We start from the raw sequence: 22,200 nt of genomic DNA, 5'->3' as shown, positions 1-22,200 counted from the left end.
TTAGGTTATATTCACTATTTATTTTGCTGTCATTAAAATGTTGTTTTGTGTTCGAATGTTCATTTTACATATTTATTCAACTTTCTCACCAATGTTATTTCATTTTTAATGGGCTTTTAATTTTGAGAATTAATGTATGCATTTCCCTATCACCTCTGAGTACCACTTAAATTGCCACAATCTTTTCCTCATTATTTTGAATTTATAAAAGTGGCTATGGAGTTTCGGTCCAATTCTTCACTAAACATTTCTAATAGCATCTCCATTTTGTTTTGCAAACTCAGCAAATCTACTTGTCTCTCGATATCCAAGGTACTGGTTTTGATGAAAATAAAATTCCCTGGTCTAAGTACTATTTTCTACTCTTTAGCTGACTCACAGCTTGTGTTACTTCACAGCTACTTGCCACTGCTCAGCACATATATTTGCCTTCATCAGCGCGAACGGAACACACAGGCAACAATGACCAGGATCTCAAATATTTATTTGGTTAAAAGAGATTGCAAGTCTTCATCTTAACCTGGGCTAGATTTTATGCATATTTAATACTTTGACAGGGTCAGATATCGAACCTTCTGGTGAGAGTTGCCAGTCTCACTTAACAAATGTATCTCATCCTACAGTTTACAAAGATTGTGCAAAGAATAAGAGGTTCTGAGAAATGTAGACTTCCCAGGTTTAACAAAAATAATATACACAATGTTATGATGTTTTGCCCCATGCAGAGCCAAAGTGCACAAACAGCAAACCTCCTTCAAGCTTTTGCTCCTTAATGTTATAAAGTGTCTTTGTATGTGCTACTGGTTTAACCTCTTCAGTGCCCCGCCCTTTCCCCGCCCTTTGCATTAGCGGGCGGGGTTCATGACGAGATAGTCTCGTCATGGGCACAGCGCAACCGCGCTCCATGACGAGACTATCTCGTCATGGGCACTGAAGGGGTTAACAAGAATGGACCATACATCAACAAAGCTTCTCAATCTGAAGTGCCTCAAATATCTTACAACACTTTCAGGGAGCACAATGAAGCACCTCAGATGCTTTCCACTGAATCTTCACGACCACCATTGCCCATAAAGTTCGTTTAAGGATTCACACACCCGAACAATTACTTCTCGCACATAAACATAGAACCGGGATCAAGCACATTCACAATTCTTAATCCTACATTTTTTGAACACCACGGTTTACCATTTCAGTCCTGGGTTCTATGGCAGTCTGATGTGCAACTTCTATGCAGCGTAAAATGGTCCAACAGAGCAGAGAGTTGTATCATCAGATCTTTTAAATCTAGCTTTCTTTTGAACATAAATGAATTCAAATAGTAATGTTTTGGCTCTGCTTTTTTGCAAACCTTCCAACTCAAATACTTTCTCTCTAATGAAACGAGGTTGAAGCCTTCAGTCGGCATGCTTAAGAACGGACAAGCTCAAACCAAGCCAGTTAGTTTATCTGTTGACTTTTTTGTTGCAGCGTCAACCACATTCACCACCAAAGGTTCGGTGGTTCCTCCGCCACTCGGCTCTTGAACAAGGTGAGCTCGTCGAGGTGCATGATGGGAACATCTCTGATTACATCCATCAATCCCTCGTGCAACAGTGGGAATATCACAACGTTCAGTGCAGGTCGATCTTCCTGGAAACTAAAAGGAAAATCGAAAATAATATGAATCTTGATGTAGGAGTCTGAGCAGTCTTTAAAATGTGTAGTATTGAGCTATATTCAGTATGTTTAAGCTACTCTTTGTTTTTGCTGTGCGTCGATGCCATTAATTTATCGCTAAAATGCTTTGCTTAGAAAGCGTCAACACAAAAACAGAAATTGTTCCTTTTGTCAAAAAAGAGGGATTTGTTCTCATATATACACAAGCAAACATTTTGTAATAAAAATGAACTGTAAACCAGAAAGATTATGACAGGGAAGAACTGTAGGACGAACAGACCTACAAATACACTCAGTACAAAATAGAGAGGGGTGACCAACTACATGAATTTTCCTGATCATATCACAGGATTCAATGCAACAGAAATAATGAAATCAAGTGTTAGACATGACATTCCTTGCTGGACCTTACATGTACAAGCACAGGCTAGAAGTGGTAATTCAAAGAATTTGCGAATACTGGCAACCCATTGGTCGCTCTCACGGCCCACATTTATATCGGAGGTTGAGAGAAGATCTTAAAGAGAAGAAATTTAATTCACCGATTAAGGAAAGTAGGAACACATAATTTGGGTACTTCAATCAAAAGTGTCTTACAGCCAAAACTAATACAAGAATGGGTGAGTAGTGTGAAATATGCTTTTATTAGAGAATATAAGTAAAAAAACAAACCAAAAAAAAATAAAAAAAAATCACAAAAGCCCTGGTTTCGAAATGTTGGTTTATTGTGAAATGCGGATACCCTCGATTTTTAAAAAAATGGCTAAAGCAAAATGTTTTAAATACAATAAAATGGTGTCTGTGTCTAAACCCACAGCTTAGAAAAAAGAAATGTACCTGAATCCACGTGATTAAAGTCACGGACATACCAGAAAACAAACTCTCACTCCATAACTCTTCCATTACTTGGCTCAACAACATAGAATCAAAGCTGTATTTACTGTGCTAGGAATGGATGGACAAACAGGTTAATTAGTGCTGGGCAATTGGTGATGGCGCACCCTTAATTCCTCGTGTATTGGGTGGGGTGAAATTTTTCTCACTTACAATTATAAGGGAATCTTATGGTTTTGATGGTCTTGAAAGTGCAAGCATGCTTTCTTAAAGCTCGACTATTCATCCCTGTGAACGTTTGATTTATTTTAGGTGCATGGCAAATAAATCACAAACTTAAAGATATGTGAAACTGCAAAATAAAACGTTGTGGCCCAAATATACCCTGTATCTATGTTTATTTATATGTATTACCTATGTGGAACAGTACACGATGCGATCCAAATGGAAATGCCAACTAATTTGACAGAAGGCATAAAGCAGGTTCAAACGAGGGGTAGGGGTTCGTGTCTAGTGAGTAAAGAAACTACTTCAGCAGAAGAAGTATTTTGTAAAAATAGAAGCACTGTGTTAAAAAAAACTGAGCTGTATAAATTATAGCAAAACTCAGCATCACCTAGCCCTTAGTCTTTTTGTTTTTAAGCATCTTGTGTCATCTGCAAGACAACGCCCGTGACACACAAAACTGTTTATAATCCACAATATAATTTTTGTGAAGCACAAGTAACATACCAACATGGCAGAAGATCATTCACATCAAATGAAATGCTTAAAGGTGCTATATAGGTTCTCACTTAATACAACCCCCTAAGGCAAATTCCAGTCGTCCCCTGCTTGTACAGGTAGATTGCGTAGTCAGGCAAACAGCACTAGAGAGCTCCTCTTAAGGGATTACCACGTTGATGGAATGGAGGGGCGAGGCAGTAAGACTACATGTATCAGGACGAGCAGATCAGCAAGGTTGTTGGATGAGGCGCTATTAATAAATTCTAAATTCCAAATGCACCAGCATACATTGGGGAAAAGCCCTATGGTGAAAATATGCCATTTTTTAAATAGAAAAATCCCCTTCAAAACATGGTAAGGACGTTGTTTTTATTTTACAGAAATCAAATCTGGAATTCGATTTCAATTTTTGTTTTTTTGTTTTTTACACACTTACTTTTATTCACACTTAATATCTGTTACAATTGCCCTTTTCTCTCCCGTTTTAAAATATTTTTTAAAAAACGCATGAAATTCACAAGGTTTTCTAAATAATTCACTGAAACTTGCGGAACTAAAATACTGCAATTTCGCACACTTCTAATTTATAGTCCCTCTCCCAAGCCCTTCTCTCTCACATCTGGCTGAGATCTTCTCAACAAAGTTTGGAACTGGAGGGCAATCATGTGCTTTAGAGGATGTTTCCAAATTCTCTAACAAGCTACACAAAAAAGATCTTAACAATCAAAAGACCATTGGACGTTCTACGCAGTTTCTGTTGCTGAACGTAACCTAAAATTCTCAAAAATGACACTCCTTCAAAACAAAGGCTCTTTTTGCCTTATCACACAACAAAAATCAATAACTACAATAACACATTCAGTGGGGTATTGAGCTTGAGTTGAAAAAAAATATTGTCTTTACATTTGCAGAATGTATAATATTATTCACTAGTAACAACGGAAGACGATCCTTGTTACCTACAAAACCACCAAACAGTACATATATTTATATTTAATGAAACTGCAACACTGAAGTGCAAAACAAATGGACGGGAAAGAAAATGGTGAGAATGTATTATTGTTACGTTTCCGGTAAGGAAATCGGACACTAAAAGTGTTCCTGTAAGAAACTGGGTTGTTAGTTGAGAGGGGTGAAACCCTTTTCAAGCAGCAACCACAATTCTGCAGTCGCACGCAAAAGCCTAAATTGATCTATGCTCAGCCTTGGGTAGCTTTGCACAGAGCAGTCAGGCTTAACACAGAGGCAATGTGGAAAGTATCTGTGCAACACTTCAAACAGTAACACAGTAAAAACACACCACAAAAGGATCCGACACCAATATAGAAAAATACAGTAATTTTTAATAAATATAACAAGCCCCAAATTACATAAATCCAATCAATAGAACCAAAAATATTAAATATTAAAGATTTTAGTAAAAATAGAACAGCCGGAGCGATGCACCAGTTCCGAGATACGGCGGGGCAAGGTCCTGCGTCGAGGAACATTCTGTCAACAAAGGGTTGCGATGTGAAGTCTGGCATCGAGGATGCGTTGCGCAGTCTGTGCGAAGAGTCAGTTCAAATGAGCTGCGTGGTGGCAATGCAGAGTCCAGCATCTTCGTCGAGGCTGCCGTCGACGAGAGAGGCTAGGTCCCGAACCAAGGATGTTTTGTGCAGCACCAATTCCAAAGAGACTGCAAAGGCGATGCGGGTCTTTGCGACAGGTCCAATCCATGTAGCAACGGTGTTGTGTCGGTTCTGCTCAGGGTTGTGCCAGGTAGCAGAGGAGATGTGTCGGTTCCACTGGATCCATAGACGCTGGCAAAGCACCTTTCAAGGATCCTGGAAAAGGGTGGCACCATTTGGCATGGCAGACTCAGATGGCAGAGTCCAAGTGCTGGGTTCAAGGTTGTTGGTGCCTTCTGTCCCTGAGAATGTAGTCTGGAGGCCAGCCAATTAGCCCTTGGAGACACTCTGGGTTCCTGGGTTCAACAGATGCTGGTGCAGTCCTTCTCACCCATGCAACAGGGCAGCAGGCAGCACGTCAGCAAAGCAAATCAGCAGTCCAGCAAGGTAGTGGACCAGCAGAGTGGTAGTCCTTCAGCAGCACAGTAGTCCTTCTTCCTGACGGAGTATCCACAAGTCCACAAGTGTTCTGAAAATTTGGTGTCTGAGGTGCAATATTTACACCTGGTACTGTTCCTCGAGAAGTTGGGAGAGGCTTCTAGAAATTCCATTTGAAGGCCCCAGGCATACTGCCTCCCTTGTCCTGCCTCCAGACTAACTGCAAGGGGTATGCAGCCCTTTGTGTCGAAGCAGGACACTGCCTATTCAAATGTGCTCAGGTCTGCCCTCCCATCCTGCCAGTGTTGGCCTATCCAGGCACACTTAAGCCCTCTATTGTGTGCGGCTGTCTAGGAGGAATCCACAAAGCCCAACTGTCAGCTACACCCCAGTCATGTGACCCAGAGACCCAGCTACAGCCAATAAATCTCTAGGGAAGGAAAATGTTAACTTTCTAAAAGAGGCCTTTTCAAAAATTGTAATTTCAAATCCAACTTCACCATAAGTTAGGATTTTTCATTACAATTCCAAAGACATCAAACATGAATTGGTTACCTGGTCCCATTTGGAAATGACAGCATTCTAAATGTAACAAGGTTTCTCCAATGTTATCCTATGGGAGAGGTAGGCCTGGCAGTAGTGAAAAAATACGTTTTTCACTACCAGGACATGTAAAGCTTAAAAATATATGTCCAACATTTTAAATACACTGCACTCTGCCCTCTGGCCTGTCCAGGGCCTACCCTAGGGGTGACTTGTACGTACTAAAAAGGGAGGTGAGGAAGGCAAAGGGTTTGGGGGTGACCCTGCAGAGAGGGCTAGGTCCAGCAGCTCCCAAAACAGTATTCCTCGGAACTCAATTCAGCAAAGGATCTGCACAGACACCGCGGTGGTGAGATTGTCAATCAGAGAGGAGGGGAGACTGGTCATGTTGGCTTTGTAGATGATGAACCCCAAGGGTTATGCTCTCTAACAACCTCCATTTTCAGTATTTACCCCAGCGTGGCCATGGACGAAAATGGCCATAAAAGCTCAAGTAATAGCTCAACCAATATCTATGAACTCTGAAAATGTAGCCTGCATTACTCTCCAACAGGGAGCGCAGCTTACTCCAGCCCTAAGACAAAAAGAATAGGTTGCCAGATGTATTTATTACAAATTCATGTCCATAGCTGTACTTTCGAATAAATGCTGTATTTGGGGTGCTGTGCAGACTTCATTAAAGGGTTGTTGGCCGCATTATTTCATACTGCGAGTATAAGAGGTAGCTTCTCCGCTTGCTTCGGGTGACATTTCTCAGTCAGGTCAATGGTCAGATCCCCTGCCTTGCAATCAAATGCCTCAACAATCTCTAGGTGTCTTCCTACAATCCCTTCCGAGGTTTCAGATTTTAAGGCCATGACATTCGCACTTTATAAAGGTTTTGCTATTCTTCTCAGGGCAAAAGACGATTCACATCCTGGCGCAAAAAACTTTCAATCTGCTGCCAGCAAACATCTCCCAAGCTTTCCATCTGCATGCAAGGGTGAGGAATGCCCCGCTCCGGACGAGCACCTAGAGACTCCTTGTCAGCTCAAAGCTGCGCTCTGCCCACTTACAGATAATAAATGTGATCCAACATTGCCCGCTGGCAAATCGTTCCTACATCTGCCCTTTTAGTCTGGAGTCCGAATGTATTCTGAACATCCACAGTTCAGCAGTCATCATCACACAGATAGCCATTAACGAAAACAGCTGGGAGACCCGAGGGATCTCTTGGGTTTGCGGTATTTCATTGTGCGGAGAGGCTTTTCCAGCATCTCTTGTAGCAGTCCATAACCTGTGCTGCCCCACAATCCATTAAGGACCAAAATGGATCATTCTTTACTGCCCACTTAAAGAAACATCTCAGCTGCTAACTATCTAGACCCAGAGCCATTCCGCTAGCCTGCTTCATCATTTATTTAAAGATTACAATTATGCTAGACCAATTTTACAAAGTATGAATCCCAACCGCTGCTCCTTCCCCACCACCCACCTATTTAGATGCCTTAAACAACTTCAGCATTGTTTTTAGTTGTGTTGATATTGTTGCTTCTGAAAAACGTCAGGTTCAAAGTTTTGGAACAGCCAGTTAGTCATCTATATATAGAACGTTATAACAGAAGCACTGGACTACCTACTGTAACTGAGTAAGACACCTTTCTTCTATCTCGATTGTTTGCCCGCCTCTTTTTCCTGCAACGCTGATTAACTTTTTGTTGCAATAATGCAGTTGGCAAGGCTGTCTGTGCCTCAAACATATACACTACAGCTCCCAACAGAAACCAAACCGTTAGATCAGATAAGTACAAGTCAAATTTCACACCTACATCCAAAGGGTATCTAGGAGTAGAGTGCAACTGTTATTGCACCTCGGGCATTGTATCTTGGATCAAGAGCTTTGATGCCATCTCAATAGCTTATGCTCGCTTTGCAAGTTAAGACACTACCTCTACTAATGCCACGACAGCACAATGAAAGGAAGCGCCAACCTTCATTAAAGCACAGAACATTTGAGTGGATTTCATAGCATGGTTAGTCAAACAAGTGCAGTATTTTCATCTTGGCAGGAACTGTGCTTCTGTGAGAACTAGGTGCCATTTAACCAAAAGTAAACGATGCAAATTTATAGGTCTGAGATATTGCTCAATTAGCCCTACAACTGCTGGCCAAAAACACGAGGCTGATGATTTAAATCTGTCTCACTTCTTCTGAATGCCATGCCTGAAATTCAGGGTTCACGCTAAAAGTGCATGCAAGATGGAGTCACACAGTGTTTGGTGAGGAACAAACCTAACTCATTTGAGTCCGGAGCTTAGTGAGCTGTTTTAAGAAGTTGGCATATTGCTTCAGCAAAATAAGTGCAGCCAACAACAATGTGTACTGAATTCTTGAATTAATCTCACCCTCGAGCAATCCCGCCTGACCATTGTTTTTCACTCACTTTGCCACTCCCGCCTGAACTGCTTAGCCAGGTCCTTTCCAGAAGGAAACACAGGCAACTCCAAACTGGGTTCAGCCTACTTAGGCCTCGTCAATGAGCACCAGCTTGAGTACTGTGACACGGTCATCACAAACCCACATCTGGCCATACCCATGTCACATAGGGCACCTAGCGCAACAAGCAACAAAATGATTGAAGGAATGTTTGAATTATTCTCAGCCACTGGCAACACAAGCGACCTAAGAAGGGGGTCATCAGTGAGATATAGTTTGAGTTCTGTGGTACAGTGAGCGCCGGTCCCACACCTAAACATACGCATCGCACAACGGCATCTAGTGCAACAACGGAGAAATAAATAGCAGATGACAATCATGGTAATGTCAGTAGCTATCCCTGCAGCCTTTAGGATGGCTGGAGGCATTGCTAGATAATCGGGTGTTGCCAATTTATAAAACAACCATTTGTACTGACTACTGACAATTTTAGGACAGCACAGAAGGCCATAAGCGTGTGCCCATATGCTTGATTCAATGGTTAACAAAATGGCTGTAATGGGGAAAAACTTTCTAATGAATATCGGTAAACACACGGTACTGTGCAGATTAACGAATCAAAGAAGCGGATCTCTGAACCATAAGCAGGCAGCTGAAAGCTAAGAGTGCATTCAACCACTGAAGCACCGTATGAAGTTAACAAGCATTGGCATAGCCAATAGGTCTCGCCTTTGTTTAGTGTATAGCCATGCAACAGTTGCATAACTAAATACTTATAAGGTCCCAAAAGCGAGACCTATTGGCTATGCCAAGCAGCCGTGCGGCCGCGAAAGTGATCAAGATCAAACATCAAAGCGGCCGCGAAAGTGAAAGTAATCGCGGTAAAGCGCGGCACGCGTGCACATGCACTGTAGCTCTAGGCTGGCCTGGTAGCACTTTTTGGTGCCCTCTCAATAAGTCTCTCCAGACCAGCGCATGCGCTGGGTCAGGCGAGACCTAAAACAGGGCTTAAGTTGAGGGTAAACGCCGTCTACCCATGATTTGTAGACGGTAGACACTGTCTACCCTGCTGCAAAGCCGGCCGCTTTCAGCGGAGTGCCACGTTCCTTCCTACTTCTCCTGGAATTCACAGACAGATGCTGAACTTGCCCCAGTGTCATTTTCTGACACCAGGACACTTTCAGCGGCACCTGCGCCTTGTCTGCTTTTGTTCTGAGCAGCAACGGGAAGGCGGGAAGGGGCTTATCAGATGCAAGCTGGGTCACTAACAAAAGCAGGAGTTAAGGGGCCATTAGGCCTCTTTTTGTTGGTGTATCCTAGCTGGGAGCCTCACAAATAGACGCAATAGAGGGGAAACAAAGGCTCACATCATATCACTTCACAGTTACTTGACAGAAATGCTTTTGTTCAGTCCCTGTATATAAGGGATATATATACAATGTAAGAATGTCAGATATGTTGGCTGCTCCAGTATTTACACAAATAATTTAACCCCTTCGATGCGCATGACGGAGCGGTTCAGTCATGCGTGTCGGTTGTGCTGTGCGCATGACGGAACCGCTCTGTCATGGCCCCGCCCGCGCACAGAACCTTCAGCACAGCGCGGAAATCCGCGCCGCGCCGAAGGGGTTAAATACCACTATTTTGTTTTATTTCTTTTATAGCGCTTTAGCACTACTCATCCCAATGCAAGGTGTTAGAGCGCTTTACATCACACATACCGATTATACATTGACAATAAATCATATGTGTGTACATCAATATAACGGATGTGTCACATAAGACAGTGAAGGTTACAAGGTGTAGGAGCCACATGTCCTTTATACCTCACTGTGCTATATGAGAAGGATTGCAAATTATGAGTGGCAAGTAACAAAAGGATCTGTCAGAAGTAAGCCACTTACCCTTTACATAAAATAAAAATCTATCATTGCGTGTTACATACTGTGCATTGCAGGAGACATATTAACCCTCAATATTACTTTGATTCAAAACTAGGACTAGACAAAACACAGATCTCTCCAGCAAATGTGATATCCTCCAGCATTATTTTACCAAATTATTATTATTATTCCCTAAGATTTAGCTGGCAAACAAAGATCTCTGCAGCAGGTACCTTAACCCCATAAGATATTTTAAAATACAGGCAGTGTAACCAATTAAACAGAACAGATTGACTGCCACATTTCTTCTTGTTGCCAATTTCTTGGGGGCTGGGTGAAAAAAAATGCATAAGTTGAGGCCCACATTTTGCGTCTGGGTTGCATCAATATTTTAGCACAACCCCAAAGCAAAGTCTAATTTGTTAAATATTGAAATGCACTCAAATGTACTCATGATAGACCTGCCAAACATATGTGAGGTCTTAAGATCTGATGTCACCTCCTGTGAAGTCATATGTTGTGATGTCCCTTCTTGTGATGCCACATGAGATGTCACGCGATGTGGTGTCACTTCATGTGATGTCACGCGCGGTGATGTCATAGTCATTCTGCCTAACGTTTACACACAGTTCGCGCGCTCATTTCCTCTCAAACGAAAGTCCCACTTTTGAAGGATATTATTTTGGAATCCTTCACTACACCAGTAAAAAAAAAAATAACTCCACCACCTCCCCATTTGCTTCATACCTAGCTCGCGGGAACAAAAAAAGCACATAAATAAAAGAATTAGCTTTCAGCAAAACTGCCACCAAAATAACCGCCTCCGCTCGACTGCCTGTAATCTTCCCCGCTGGAGGAGGCGCGGAGGTCAACTTCAAAGTCAAAAGGAAAAGGATGATGTGTGAAATCACTTCAATAGCCGACACGAGAAAGATTTTAGCACAATAAAGCATAAGAAAGTCCATCCGCTCGCCTACGAGTCGGGTACAATTTGCACCGCGTACAAAGCTCCACTGCGGCTTCCACCACACACATGCGGGGCAGGGAGGGCTTTTTCACCTCTCACCAAACTGGCCACACTTCAACAATCTCTGACCACGACAATTCTTAGCCACTATGGCTGGAGTCTCACTTTAAAGAATCAGAATTTTTAAAAGTACTAATAAAAGTACAGCGATTGTATTTACACACACAAAACAGAATCTGTTCACATAGATTTACATTTAAAACAAGCATTGGCATAGCCAATAGGTCTCGCTTTTGGGACCTTATAAGTATTTAGTTATGCAACTGTTGCATAGTTAAACACTTATAAGGTCCCAAAAGCGAGACCTATTGGCGATGCCAATGCTTGTTACTATTACCAGGGTGATCAGATAGCTCCATGTCAGAGAACACCACGTTTGCATTCCTGGGCATTTTACAAGTCATTGTATTCTGGGAGTTGTAGTCTGGGTTCATTTCAATAGGACCAACACAGCTGATGACAATATTATGTAAGGCAAAGTCCAGCAATGGAAAAGTGGTGTCACAATAGCGTTATACCACCTGGTCACAAGTCACCGTAACCATAAAGCATAAGGTAACTCGATCTTAAAGCATGCACATGCTGTTGATTTCAAATCCAGGACTGGCAAGAGGTGTCTCACATGATATGGATCCAATTAGAAGCAGCGTGAGAAGACACTCCGGGGGTGGTGGCAGGAATAATGACCATATGTCAAGCATACCTAAGGTTTACCGGATGGCTGCAGTTTACCGACTAGTCCATGTTCTAGTTTTTTTTGTGTTTTGCGGTTTTACATAGCGTGCACTCGCCCTGAAGGTATTGAAGCGCTTTTACTTGAGTGCCACTTACGTTACACACTGACACATTAATTTTGGGAGGCACGGGGAGATTAATCGATTTGTCCAGAATACCAGGATTTTGAGCCGACGTCGGGGCTCGAACCTGGTTCCCCAACTCCGATGTCAGCAGCTCTGGCCGTTAGGCCATATCCTCTCCAATTGGGGTCTTGGGCTTAAATTGTATAACCAAATGCATTCTGGTGAATACAATTCGATAAATAGATCACCCCTTTAGAAGAAAATTCTGGGGCAGGATCAATGACCCCTTGGCATCATGCAGTCTACATGAACTGCGGGGCACAGAGGTTACATTCCCAGTTAGATAGCTGAATGGGTGTCGGAGATCTTGGGCTGATGTGCCAGTTGCAGATTCCCGTGCTAACCCACCTGCTCTGTATATGTATGATCCGCAGTTAGGATGCTCGGGCGGTTAGCGCGGTTGCAGCATAGTTCGTCTTCAGGAATTCATCTGCATGCCTTGGGTAAGTGTAAAGCCCAAAGTCTAGGTGAGTCAATGAAGCTGCAGCTTCCAGCCCAGCGCGACCCCCTCCCCTGCTTGTCCCAGATGTGGATTGGGGGGATTGCACTACGGCAGCCCCCCGGCGGCTTCCATATCGGCACAGCAGGGTGGACATGAGGTGGGCTGTTTTTCCATACAGCGCTCCTGCGCCGAATGGGATGATGGGTGATGAGGGCTCACCTCTGTAATTGATGCTCTGTAGTGAGTAATGACATCCCTTTGCGAGGTGGGTGAGGGGGGTAAATGATAGCCAGGCTGGTGCGGGGGGGGGGGTTAAAGGTCACGGGGCCTGGGATTCTTCAAAGGGAGGGGTTCTTTCTCTTGACTGCACATCCACAGAGGGGTTAGAGAAAAGGGGGCAAAGAGATAATCTCGTGCACCTCCGAGGGATAAGTGTGTGTGGGTGAGGGGTGATGCGAGCTGGAAGGAATCAGAGTTTTTTTAGCAGAGTGTGGGAGCGATCTCAGACGTGGTCAATCACTCTGGCAGCTCAAATCAGACGAACAGGCAGGCACGTTGAAAGTGAAAAGCTCCATGGACCACACTATATTTATTTATTGCAAATTTATATAGCGCAAACTCTGTATTGGAGTGCTTTACATGAGCACCCCCGTGTAATGCCAGCTGCTGCAACAGGGGGAGGGATGGAGTCTGAGGAGAGAGAGCAGAGGAGGAAAGAGCAACAGAGAACCAGTCTGCCAAGTAGGTGCGAACGTTAGATTGTAAGGATGAAAGGGTTGGTTAGGTGTGGCCCAAAGAAGAATTAGAGGGTATGTTTCACTTGTGCGGCCGCTAAAGTGAAAGTAATCATGTCGCGGGCGCTTTGATGTTCGCAGTGGCCGCGCAGCTCACTGAGAACATCAAAGCGCCCGCGAAATGTACACGCAGGCTGCCAAATGGTGCGCGTGTCCGGCACACATTCACTGTAGTTGGGGGCCTGAAAAGCACTCGTTTGCACTTCCAAATCCCCGTTTTCTATAGCTCTCGCCAGAGCAGCGCTAAAGCGCTGGCTCAGGCGAGACCTAAAAATTGTACTAATAAAAAGCGCAACCATTGTATACGGAAACACCGCGAAACAAACAACAAATCTGTACTTGCTTTAATGCATTCATTTGCAGTCTACTAAAATCTATTTCTTTATCTGAAACTGGCCATTCCTCCCCACATGCTCTCACTTTTTAGGTCTCGGCTCGAAGGCTGCGCTTGCGCAGTCTCGATCCGAGATTTAATGACTTGGAGAAGAGGGGCTTGAACCCGCCCCTCTTCTCCCCTGTTCTCCATTGGCTGGCCTCTTCAATGCTGGCCAGCCATTGGAGAAGAGGTCCCGTCACTCCGATCAGGCCCCGTCCTTTTCGGATCGGGGGGCGTGTTTTTTGCAGAAAGTCTAATTATCTCCTCCAGCCAATGGCAAGAGGAGATAACAGCAAAACACGCCCCCGAATCCGAAAGCGCCGCTGCCTTTCTCCGAGGCATTTCTGCTTCGCCTCGGAGAAAGGCAGTGGTGTCCCGGCGTCCGGACGCATTTGTCTCTTCATCCTCCTGGGTGGGGTCGGGGTATTTATTTTTCTGGATGTTTTAGAGCATTGCACTGTTACCTTTGGGTTTGTTATAGCGCGCTAGCCTGCTAGGCAGGCATTGAAGTTAAAAATACTGCAACTGAGCCAGAGTTGCACAATGGCGTCACATGCTCTCTGATAAAGACGTGCCTTCTTTATTACAAAATAAGATCCATGTTTTTAGGGATAAAACCCCAGGATCAGCTGGTGCAATGACATTAATAAAGTCTGTGGTCAAGCAGAGTCATCAAATAGGGTTAAATGGAAGCAAGCCTTGGTGTGAATGATTACCCATGAGTTGGTGAAGCCTTCACCTCCCTCCACCTGCCACCCCTCCACCCCCCCAAACCGCCCTCGGAGGTGCCCTGTGTCCAGCTCCGTGGGTTAAAAGGTCATTAGCTCTTCAGGGTGTGTTATTTGTACGGTCAGAGCAGGAGAGGGGGGCGGCTGAAACTGGTAGCATCCGCGCTCTGAGCTCCTCTCTCCCTCCACTCTGTTCCCCTTCCCTCACACGCTCACCTCCCCCCCCCCCTCCTTTACTTCCCTCCCATCGCGGCCACGCGCCGTCTCTGTTCATCTCTCGAGCTCCCTCCTTGGCGCCACATTTCTTCTTTTCTCATCTCCTTTGGTCTGCGCTCTCCTTATCAGTTCCTCTCTGCCCCTCCAGTCCTGCTGTGTCACTTCCTCCCTCTGTGTCACTCCCTCCCTCCTTGTGTCCCCTCATTTCCTCCTGCTGCCCTTCACCTCACACGTTTCTCTTCCACCACCCAGCTATCTCCTCTCTCTTCCTTTGGGTCACTCTTTCCCTCAAACTCCCTCCTATCTTTCACGTGCGCTTCCTCTTCTTTCGTGCCTGCCCCCCCTCCCGCCCCCAGCAGTTACACTTCCCTCACCAATCTCTCTCTCTTCATCTTACTTTCTCTTATCTTCTCTCTTCTCATACCCTTTCCTCGCACCCCGCCCCGTCTCCCTTTCTGCGTCTCGTTCTCTCCCTGCTCTTCTCTCGTTTTACCACCCTCTGCCCCTCCACTACCGCTCCTCTTTCTCGGGACCCACTCTTTTAACTTCCTGCGGTGTCGGCTCTTCCCCGCCTTCCCCACCCCACAGAGAAGGTATGTACTGGGAAGGTTTGGACACAGAGGGGGGGATGCACCCCCTTCACTCTGGGGTGTGGGGGAAGAGGGCTCGGAGACATAATCCACTTCAAATTGTGTTGTGCTAGTAGTGTTTTACGGCACATGTGATGTTTTGTGCGATCGCGCAGTGTGATCCTGGGCAACGCCAGCGCTGTTGTTTTTGACGTTTGGACTATAGTGCACATCTTGGGTTGTGAGTTTGAAGACACAATAAAAGCGAGTTCACCTATTGAAGGCAATGTTACATCTCCAAGGAAATACTGCGCAGAGGGACAGAGCACTTTTACCATAGCAGCGATTTGTGGGGGAAGCTTGTTGTTGTTTGAATAGTGCACGTTGTGTGGTACTCATTTTGTCAACGTTGGAAGGATGAAAGGCTAAGTGGTTCAAACAGAATTTAAACCCGGTACCGTGGCATTAAACACAGATCGTTGGATACATTAGTCCACTGAACCGGTTGTTGTCTCTGCGTTGTTACCGTTAGTTTAATCGTTTTTAGTAAAAAAAATATATGTTTTATTTTAGGTGGCAGTTGTCCTTTTTAGCACTAAACAATAAAAGTGAGTTCCATGACACCCATTTTATCATCCTGAGGAGAAAGAGTTGAGACGCACATCCTGGGATTCAGAGCTATGGGTCACGCGGAGATCACAGCAGACAGCACAAAACTAGCACACAGATACAACGGTTTAAACACGTATATCATATGCACCAATGAGAGCAGCGACTCGGACGTCCGAATTCACCACATCATGCCTTGTGTTGTGAACCTCTTCAAAGCACTAGGTACAGAAAGCAAACTATCCACTTCAAATTGTGGTGTGCTAGTAGTGTTTTACGGCACATGTGATGTTTTGCGCGATCGCGCAGTGTGATCCTGGGCAACGCCAGCGCTGGTTGGTGATACTAGGCTACGATTTGTTATAATGCCATGATAGGCCGAGACGTATAACTAGATGCCATATGGTACTGCTGCTGCTCTGTTACTGTAATGTATACATTACACTGAGGAATAGGAGGCAAGGGAGCAAGGAGTCCTACAGGATGGATGAGCGTCACCATGTAGGGAAAGCTTTACTCCGAGAACCCATACATTGGTGGACAAGGTGTTGCAAAAACGTTAAGAAGTCACAAGAGAGTCATGAAAACCAGCCTGGCAGACACTTGTATGTGTGGCTCTGTGTGTGTGTGGGAGGCTCTGTGTGTGTGTATGTGTGTGCCTCTGTGTGTGTTGCTCTGTGTGGGTGGCTTTTTTTGTAGGTGGCTCTATGCGTGGGTGGCTCTTTCTGTGTGTGGGTGGCTCTGTGTGGGTGGCTCTATTTGTGTCTGGGTTGCTCTATGGGAATAGCTCTGTGTAGGTAGCTCTGTGTGGGTGGCTCTGTGTTTGTCGGTGGCTTTGTGTGTGTGGCTCTGTGTGTGGGTGCAAATGCAATAGGTCTCGCATTTGAGATAGATTAAGCTATTGACATTGTAAATAACAATGGCGTTTCTTTAAATGTTTTAAAAATAAAAGCATAAACAAAAATAATGTCATGAGCAGTGCCAATAGCTCTAACTTTAACACTGCCGAGACCATTGCATTGTAAATGCTTGTTCAACCCTTCCTACTGCTCTTTGACAAACTCTCTGCCTTTCACTCCAATCCGCTCTCCCTCACTCTGTGCACGATTTTCTGACATCTATTAGTTATAGTTGCCGTGCACAGGAGGGTAGAGGAGACTTTGCACAGCAATGGTGGAAAGTTGTCCATATGTAAGATTAAGGAGGAATGAGACACGGCTTGCAAACTGAAGGCATGAGATGGACAGGTCCCTGGCTGAAGGAGGATAGTGAAAAGGTGAGATCTGAGACCTCTCCTTGGATGCAAGCATGGGGGAGCAAGTCTAGGATGTGTTGGGAAGTCGTTCCACAATCTTGAGGGCATACAAGTAGAAGGCTCTCAAATCTTTATAGTATAAATCCTGGCCATGCACGGGTGCTGGTAGAGATGATAAGTTTGGGGGTCCTCTTATTGGGTTTCTTTGGGAGGAGGGCTTCGTAAGTCACACATCTGGTTTTGAAGTGAACGTGTGTCAAGCAAAAAACTGGTGCAGATGACAGAGTTGGGAAGTTGACGGATGAATTTCCTTCGCTAGGTGGATCTGAGCGACGGCTGTGTGCAGCGCTGTCTCTACTGGATTGAGTGTGGGCTCTGGCTCGTTAGGATCACATTTCTGGGTGTAGAGACACCAGATGGAGTAACTTCTTTCATGCAAACACATATTTATAGTAAGCACTATACAGTGTCAAATTGCACTTTCATTAGTAACCTGAAATACTACTGTCTCCTACATGCAGTGAGCTGAAACAACTTTACACACCCCACCCTGCACTGGAAGAGCCTACTTATGTATATTTCTATAATCAAACATTCACTACCCTGTTTTACGTTCATAAGCAAAGCATAGCCAACCACGGTTTACTCATAGTCAACCATGAATAGCCATGGTTTAATACTTTTACTGATCATTTCGATGTAGCATCTCACCTAAAACGGGAAGAAATTAAGAGCTATATTACCTTACCTTTGTTTCTCGACTAGGGCACGCTGGAGAGGGCCCGAACGCAAGCAAATAAACTAGGCCCCTTATACCTTCTTTTGTTGGTAAAAAGCAGCTATACTTGGAGGTCCAGCAGGTCCCTCACACCCGTGTACCCAGTGCCATGGAGCCCTCTGCATGATTGACAGTTCACATGGAGACTGAAAGGTAAGGTCCTGAATTAGGAATTCCGGTTCAGTGTAACTGACTGTGGTCCTGCCATCCGAGGATGGAGAAGGGGGTATACCGCGGAACCGCTGCACAAAGCTAGACACGACTTGGCAGAGAAACTGAAGCCCCCTGTCCGATCTCCAGTTTGACCTTACAGGTAGCTTAGTACTGTTTTTACTTGGATAGTGGAGAATGGACTGAAGAGTTGATTTGCTTCTACAGGAGAAATAAGAAAAAAGAAACCCAGTTTATGTCTTTCAGCCAGATTGAGAGCCAGGTATTCCAATACCAAGGGTTTCCAGTCCTTTGATGTTGAAAGTGGTTAATGAGGTGAGGGATTTGGAAGCCTCTCAATAGAGGTTGTTTGCCTTTGTCAGCCAGAGTACGCATGTGCCCACAGTTATGAAGGTTATGTATGACAAAACCTGATGTGTTCTCCATATTGTAGAAGGCATACGCCCTACACTGTAGAAAATTATGTTGGCTGTAAGGAGTTAACATGAAATCTTGTCCAACATTGTGAATTACGAAATGTTATTTCCCAGGATGAGATTTTGATTTAAAAGCCAACGTTGTCTGCACAGTCGTGACTGAGATAGCATGCAACATAACAGTGCTCCGGAAAAGAAAATGATACCAAAGGGGATGATGTGCCACTGGAATCAAGCTATACTGGCTGAAGAGGGGTGAAACCCTGAAACTGGTCCTAGGATGCTTGTTTCCTGTCCAGGGAGGACCTGGCTTGGCAGTTCGGGCTGGACTGTTCCCATGAGGCACAGGGTCAAGACTGATTTGCATATGGCTGGGTCTAAACTGGGGTGGCATGGTGAGCAAAAGAATGATGGATTTAACCCAGATCTCTTGACTGGGGGTGAATGTTTTGATTTTTTCTGCATTCCGTCCATCAATTGTGTGTCTTTTGCTTCCGGAAAAGAAAATGGCACGACTCTTGAAGCAGTTGCTTTGTTTCAAACAGTATTACAAGCAGAAAACTATTATCAATGATAGAGCTGAAAACATCTTGGAACCAAGAATATATTTTGTCCTCGTCACATTGAAATATTCGAAGCACTATACCTAAAAATGCTACATAAAGTAAATATCGAGAAATTGGACACATTCAGCTGAATACTGTTGACTTTGAAGAATCACTGCAGTGCAGAATGAACTAAAGATGCTAATGGGCGGCATATATGTCACATATATACTTACCATTCTGAAGAGTAGTAGCAATAAAGATCACCCACAAATTAAGGTAAGGATAGCCTAGCCATTGCCAAAAGTGGTACACAAATGTTCTCAATACCTCAAAGTACTAGTCACCTAGATGACATGTTTCTATAGCGTCTCACTAGGATAGCATACACAATATCTTCACATTTTCTTTTTTTTAAATTACAGATCGAACATGGATAATGTATTTTGAATACTGCAGAATGGAGCTCGGTCCCTTCAAGAAAATCTATGCTCCACTCAAAGGTGCCTCTCCAAAACATAGAAATGTTGCCCTATAAAAACACAAGTTACAACCCCTAAAATAGACAATGTTATTGTCCTCCCTTTTGCAGCATGGAGCTCAGCTACGTTATTGTCAATCATTTTCAATAGATGGTCTGAATCTTAGTTTCTCAGACAATCAAATATGATAATGCAGAAGAGGGCGGAGCCTAATGAATGCTGCACCTTACTCTTGGCAGCAGATCAAGCACAACCGTTCCCTAATTCGGAGTGCTTCACTAAAGAAAGCCACATTCTTCCCAAATGGTGAGAGGTAATAGAGGAGAGATACCAGGCGCCCAGACGCGCTGACAGCAGTTTTCATGTTGATGTCCTGCCTTTGAAGAAGAAACAAAAAAGCATTCTCAAAGCTAATAAGTCTCACCTATGCAAGCAATCACCTTTGTCAATGTGTTAGTCGTGTTGTACAGCAGCCTGGCTGAAAGTAAAAAAATATTGTAAACAAATTATGAGGCAAGTATCACTGGCTGCGTTGTATCACTTTTTTTAAATTGCTGGCAGGTGGCATCTCGGAGGTAGTGTGAGCATGCAACATGGATGTCTCCTACACAGAATTCCCGCCAGCAATAAAAAAAAAGTGCTAGAGTAGGCTAGCTTTAGCCACGCTATTGTGCGTTTAAAATAATAATAATTCAGCCATGGTGCGAAGCAACTGTGCTGTTGTGCAACATGGCTAAAAACAAGGACGAGACCTATTGGCTTTGCCATTTGCCAATACTATCTCTTCGGATGGGAGCGGTGAAGCAACGATTGAATGGAGCAAGCAGGAGGGTGGGAGTAGGCAAGGAATAACAAGAGGGTGCAGTCAACAACGGGAGAAGGAAATGCAAGCAACGACAGGAGTGTGGGAAGGGGCCAGCAACACAATGTCTGTTGGGAGGGAGGGATGGGCTAGTTACACAATGTGGGCAAGAAAAAAATACGGAGTTGGAAGGGGCAAGCAAAAACAAAAAGATTCTTACCTTGTGCCATAATCTTTTGCACATGTAAGGTGCTCCAATTGGACGATTTTGATCTATGTAGATGTGGAACAGGGGAGGGTGCATGGGGTGAAACAGCCTGCAAACACAATGCACTGCTATGCTCTTATGGAGTGTAACAACTGCAGGTATTAAGCAGCTCCAAAATTGTGAGCAGTGGAATGACACTTGCCAAGGAAGCAGTACTTGGGTCATGCTCTTGAGGAGGGATAAACACAAAGAGGAAGTGAAGTCGGCACGCACTGACGAAAGAGAAGAAAGGAAACAAGAGTGACAAAGCCAACCAATTGTAAGCTTTGGGTGGGCTCAAAGCCTCTTGTAAGTAAACAAAATGTCTTAAAATGACAGCGCATGAGCTGTCTCAGGTAAGATCTAAAAAATGTTGTTTCATGTAAGAACGTTGGATGTGGCTTTTACTCCATTGGGAAAAAAGGCAAGGACCACGTAAGTTGGTAAGACATGGACCCAGGGACCCCCGACTTCGGATAGCACAACAATTAAATCAATGATCAACTGTTCTGAATTATTAATCATTACAGAAATGATGTTGGTATAACTGAACACAATCGTCCTCTGGGCTGCGTGCGAAACTGATGTCGATTAAGGCTATAGACTCTAGACCAGGGGTCTCCAACCTTTTCTGTAATAAGAGCTACTTATGTTCAATGGAAATCATCCGGAGCTACTAATATTAGTGGTGTAACAGTGACCACCCCATCCAAGATTGTTAGCAGTGATCACATCAGTGCATGAGTCAGGGTTTCCAGCACTAAGGTAAAACAAGCATTTGCAATGCAATAGGTCTCACATATGCGAGAGTTTAAGCTAGTGGCATCGTAAATGACAATGCCTTTCATTCATCTGTTTAGAAAACAAACACATAAATAAAAGGCATTGTCATTTACAATGCCAATAGCTTAAACTTTCGACCACAGAGGGATGGAAGGGGTGAGATGGTGTTGGGCACGGTACAGGAGTTTCTTGAGTGCGGAGTACTAGCCAATGCCAGCCGCATGCCTTTATGTGCAAAATGCGCGCCTCCCCACTCCAGGCCTGCAGCTTCCATGGGCTAGTACTCCGATTAAAAAAAAAAAAGATGGTGGCCGCTATAGATTAAGCGGACCACCGTGGCAAAGTGAATAAAGAAAGGAACGCGGCCACTATAGTTAAAGCGGACTGCACTGCCAAAAAAGTGTAAATACTGATTAAAAGGTGCAAGCTGGTTTTGTAAATATGACGCGGCCACCATTACTAAACAAGCTGTGTTTGTAAATATAACTTGACCGCCATTACTAAAAATATATAAAAACAGGCGCCGTTATGCGTTAGAGGAAAGAATGTCGTGGGTGGAACAGGAGAAATCATTCAAGAAAATAGTGCTCACAGACTAAATAAAACATACAGAGTAACTACATTAGTAAAAAGGCCAGTCTTCATGGGAGGTCACAAATGTAGACAAGGCAGTTCTAAGGAGGGACTACTAAGTAATCATTTAGAAAGGAAAGTAACAGGAGCCAATTGAAAAGAAGGGCGGAGAATGGGCTGAGCTTCAAGTCCATACCTGAATACAGCATACCTCAGAGCGCATGCGCTGTCCAGGCTCGACCTAAAAATCCTTTGACAATTTGAAAGGACTGTACATGGCTAGTAAATGCCTTAGCTGCAATGCCCCAGGCTCTATGGTAATAATATGAGTAATACATCTACCCAACTCAATAATAGCATTTTGAAATTTTAGAACTTTTGTACTGGGTTTTACACAGGAGAGCTACCCACAGGTTGGT

At 44.2% G+C, this 22,200-nt stretch overlaps 1 protein-coding gene across 2 annotated transcripts in view; it reads right to left on the bottom strand.

Annotated features, from left to right (window-relative positions):
• Positions 1-467: 467 nt before the first annotated feature.
• Positions 468-22,200, bottom strand: part of FBXL18 (F-box and leucine rich repeat protein 18) — a 216,733-nt gene continuing 195,000 nt past the window's right edge. For both annotated transcript variants that reach the window (XM_085629165.1, XM_085629164.1), the window contains one exon: positions 468-1,639. In XM_085629165.1, coding sequence (XP_085485291.1) covers positions 1,483-1,639 — 157 coding nt within the window. In that variant the 3' untranslated portion in view covers positions 468-1,482. The remainder of the gene's footprint in view (positions 1,640-22,200) is intronic.

This window comes from Triturus cristatus, chromosome 10 (genome assembly GCF_964204655.1).
Source record: "Triturus cristatus chromosome 10, aTriCri1.1, whole genome shotgun sequence".
Lineage (NCBI taxonomy): Eukaryota > Metazoa > Chordata > Amphibia > Caudata > Salamandridae > Triturus > Triturus cristatus.
This window is presented reverse-complemented; position numbering and strand designations above follow the sequence as displayed.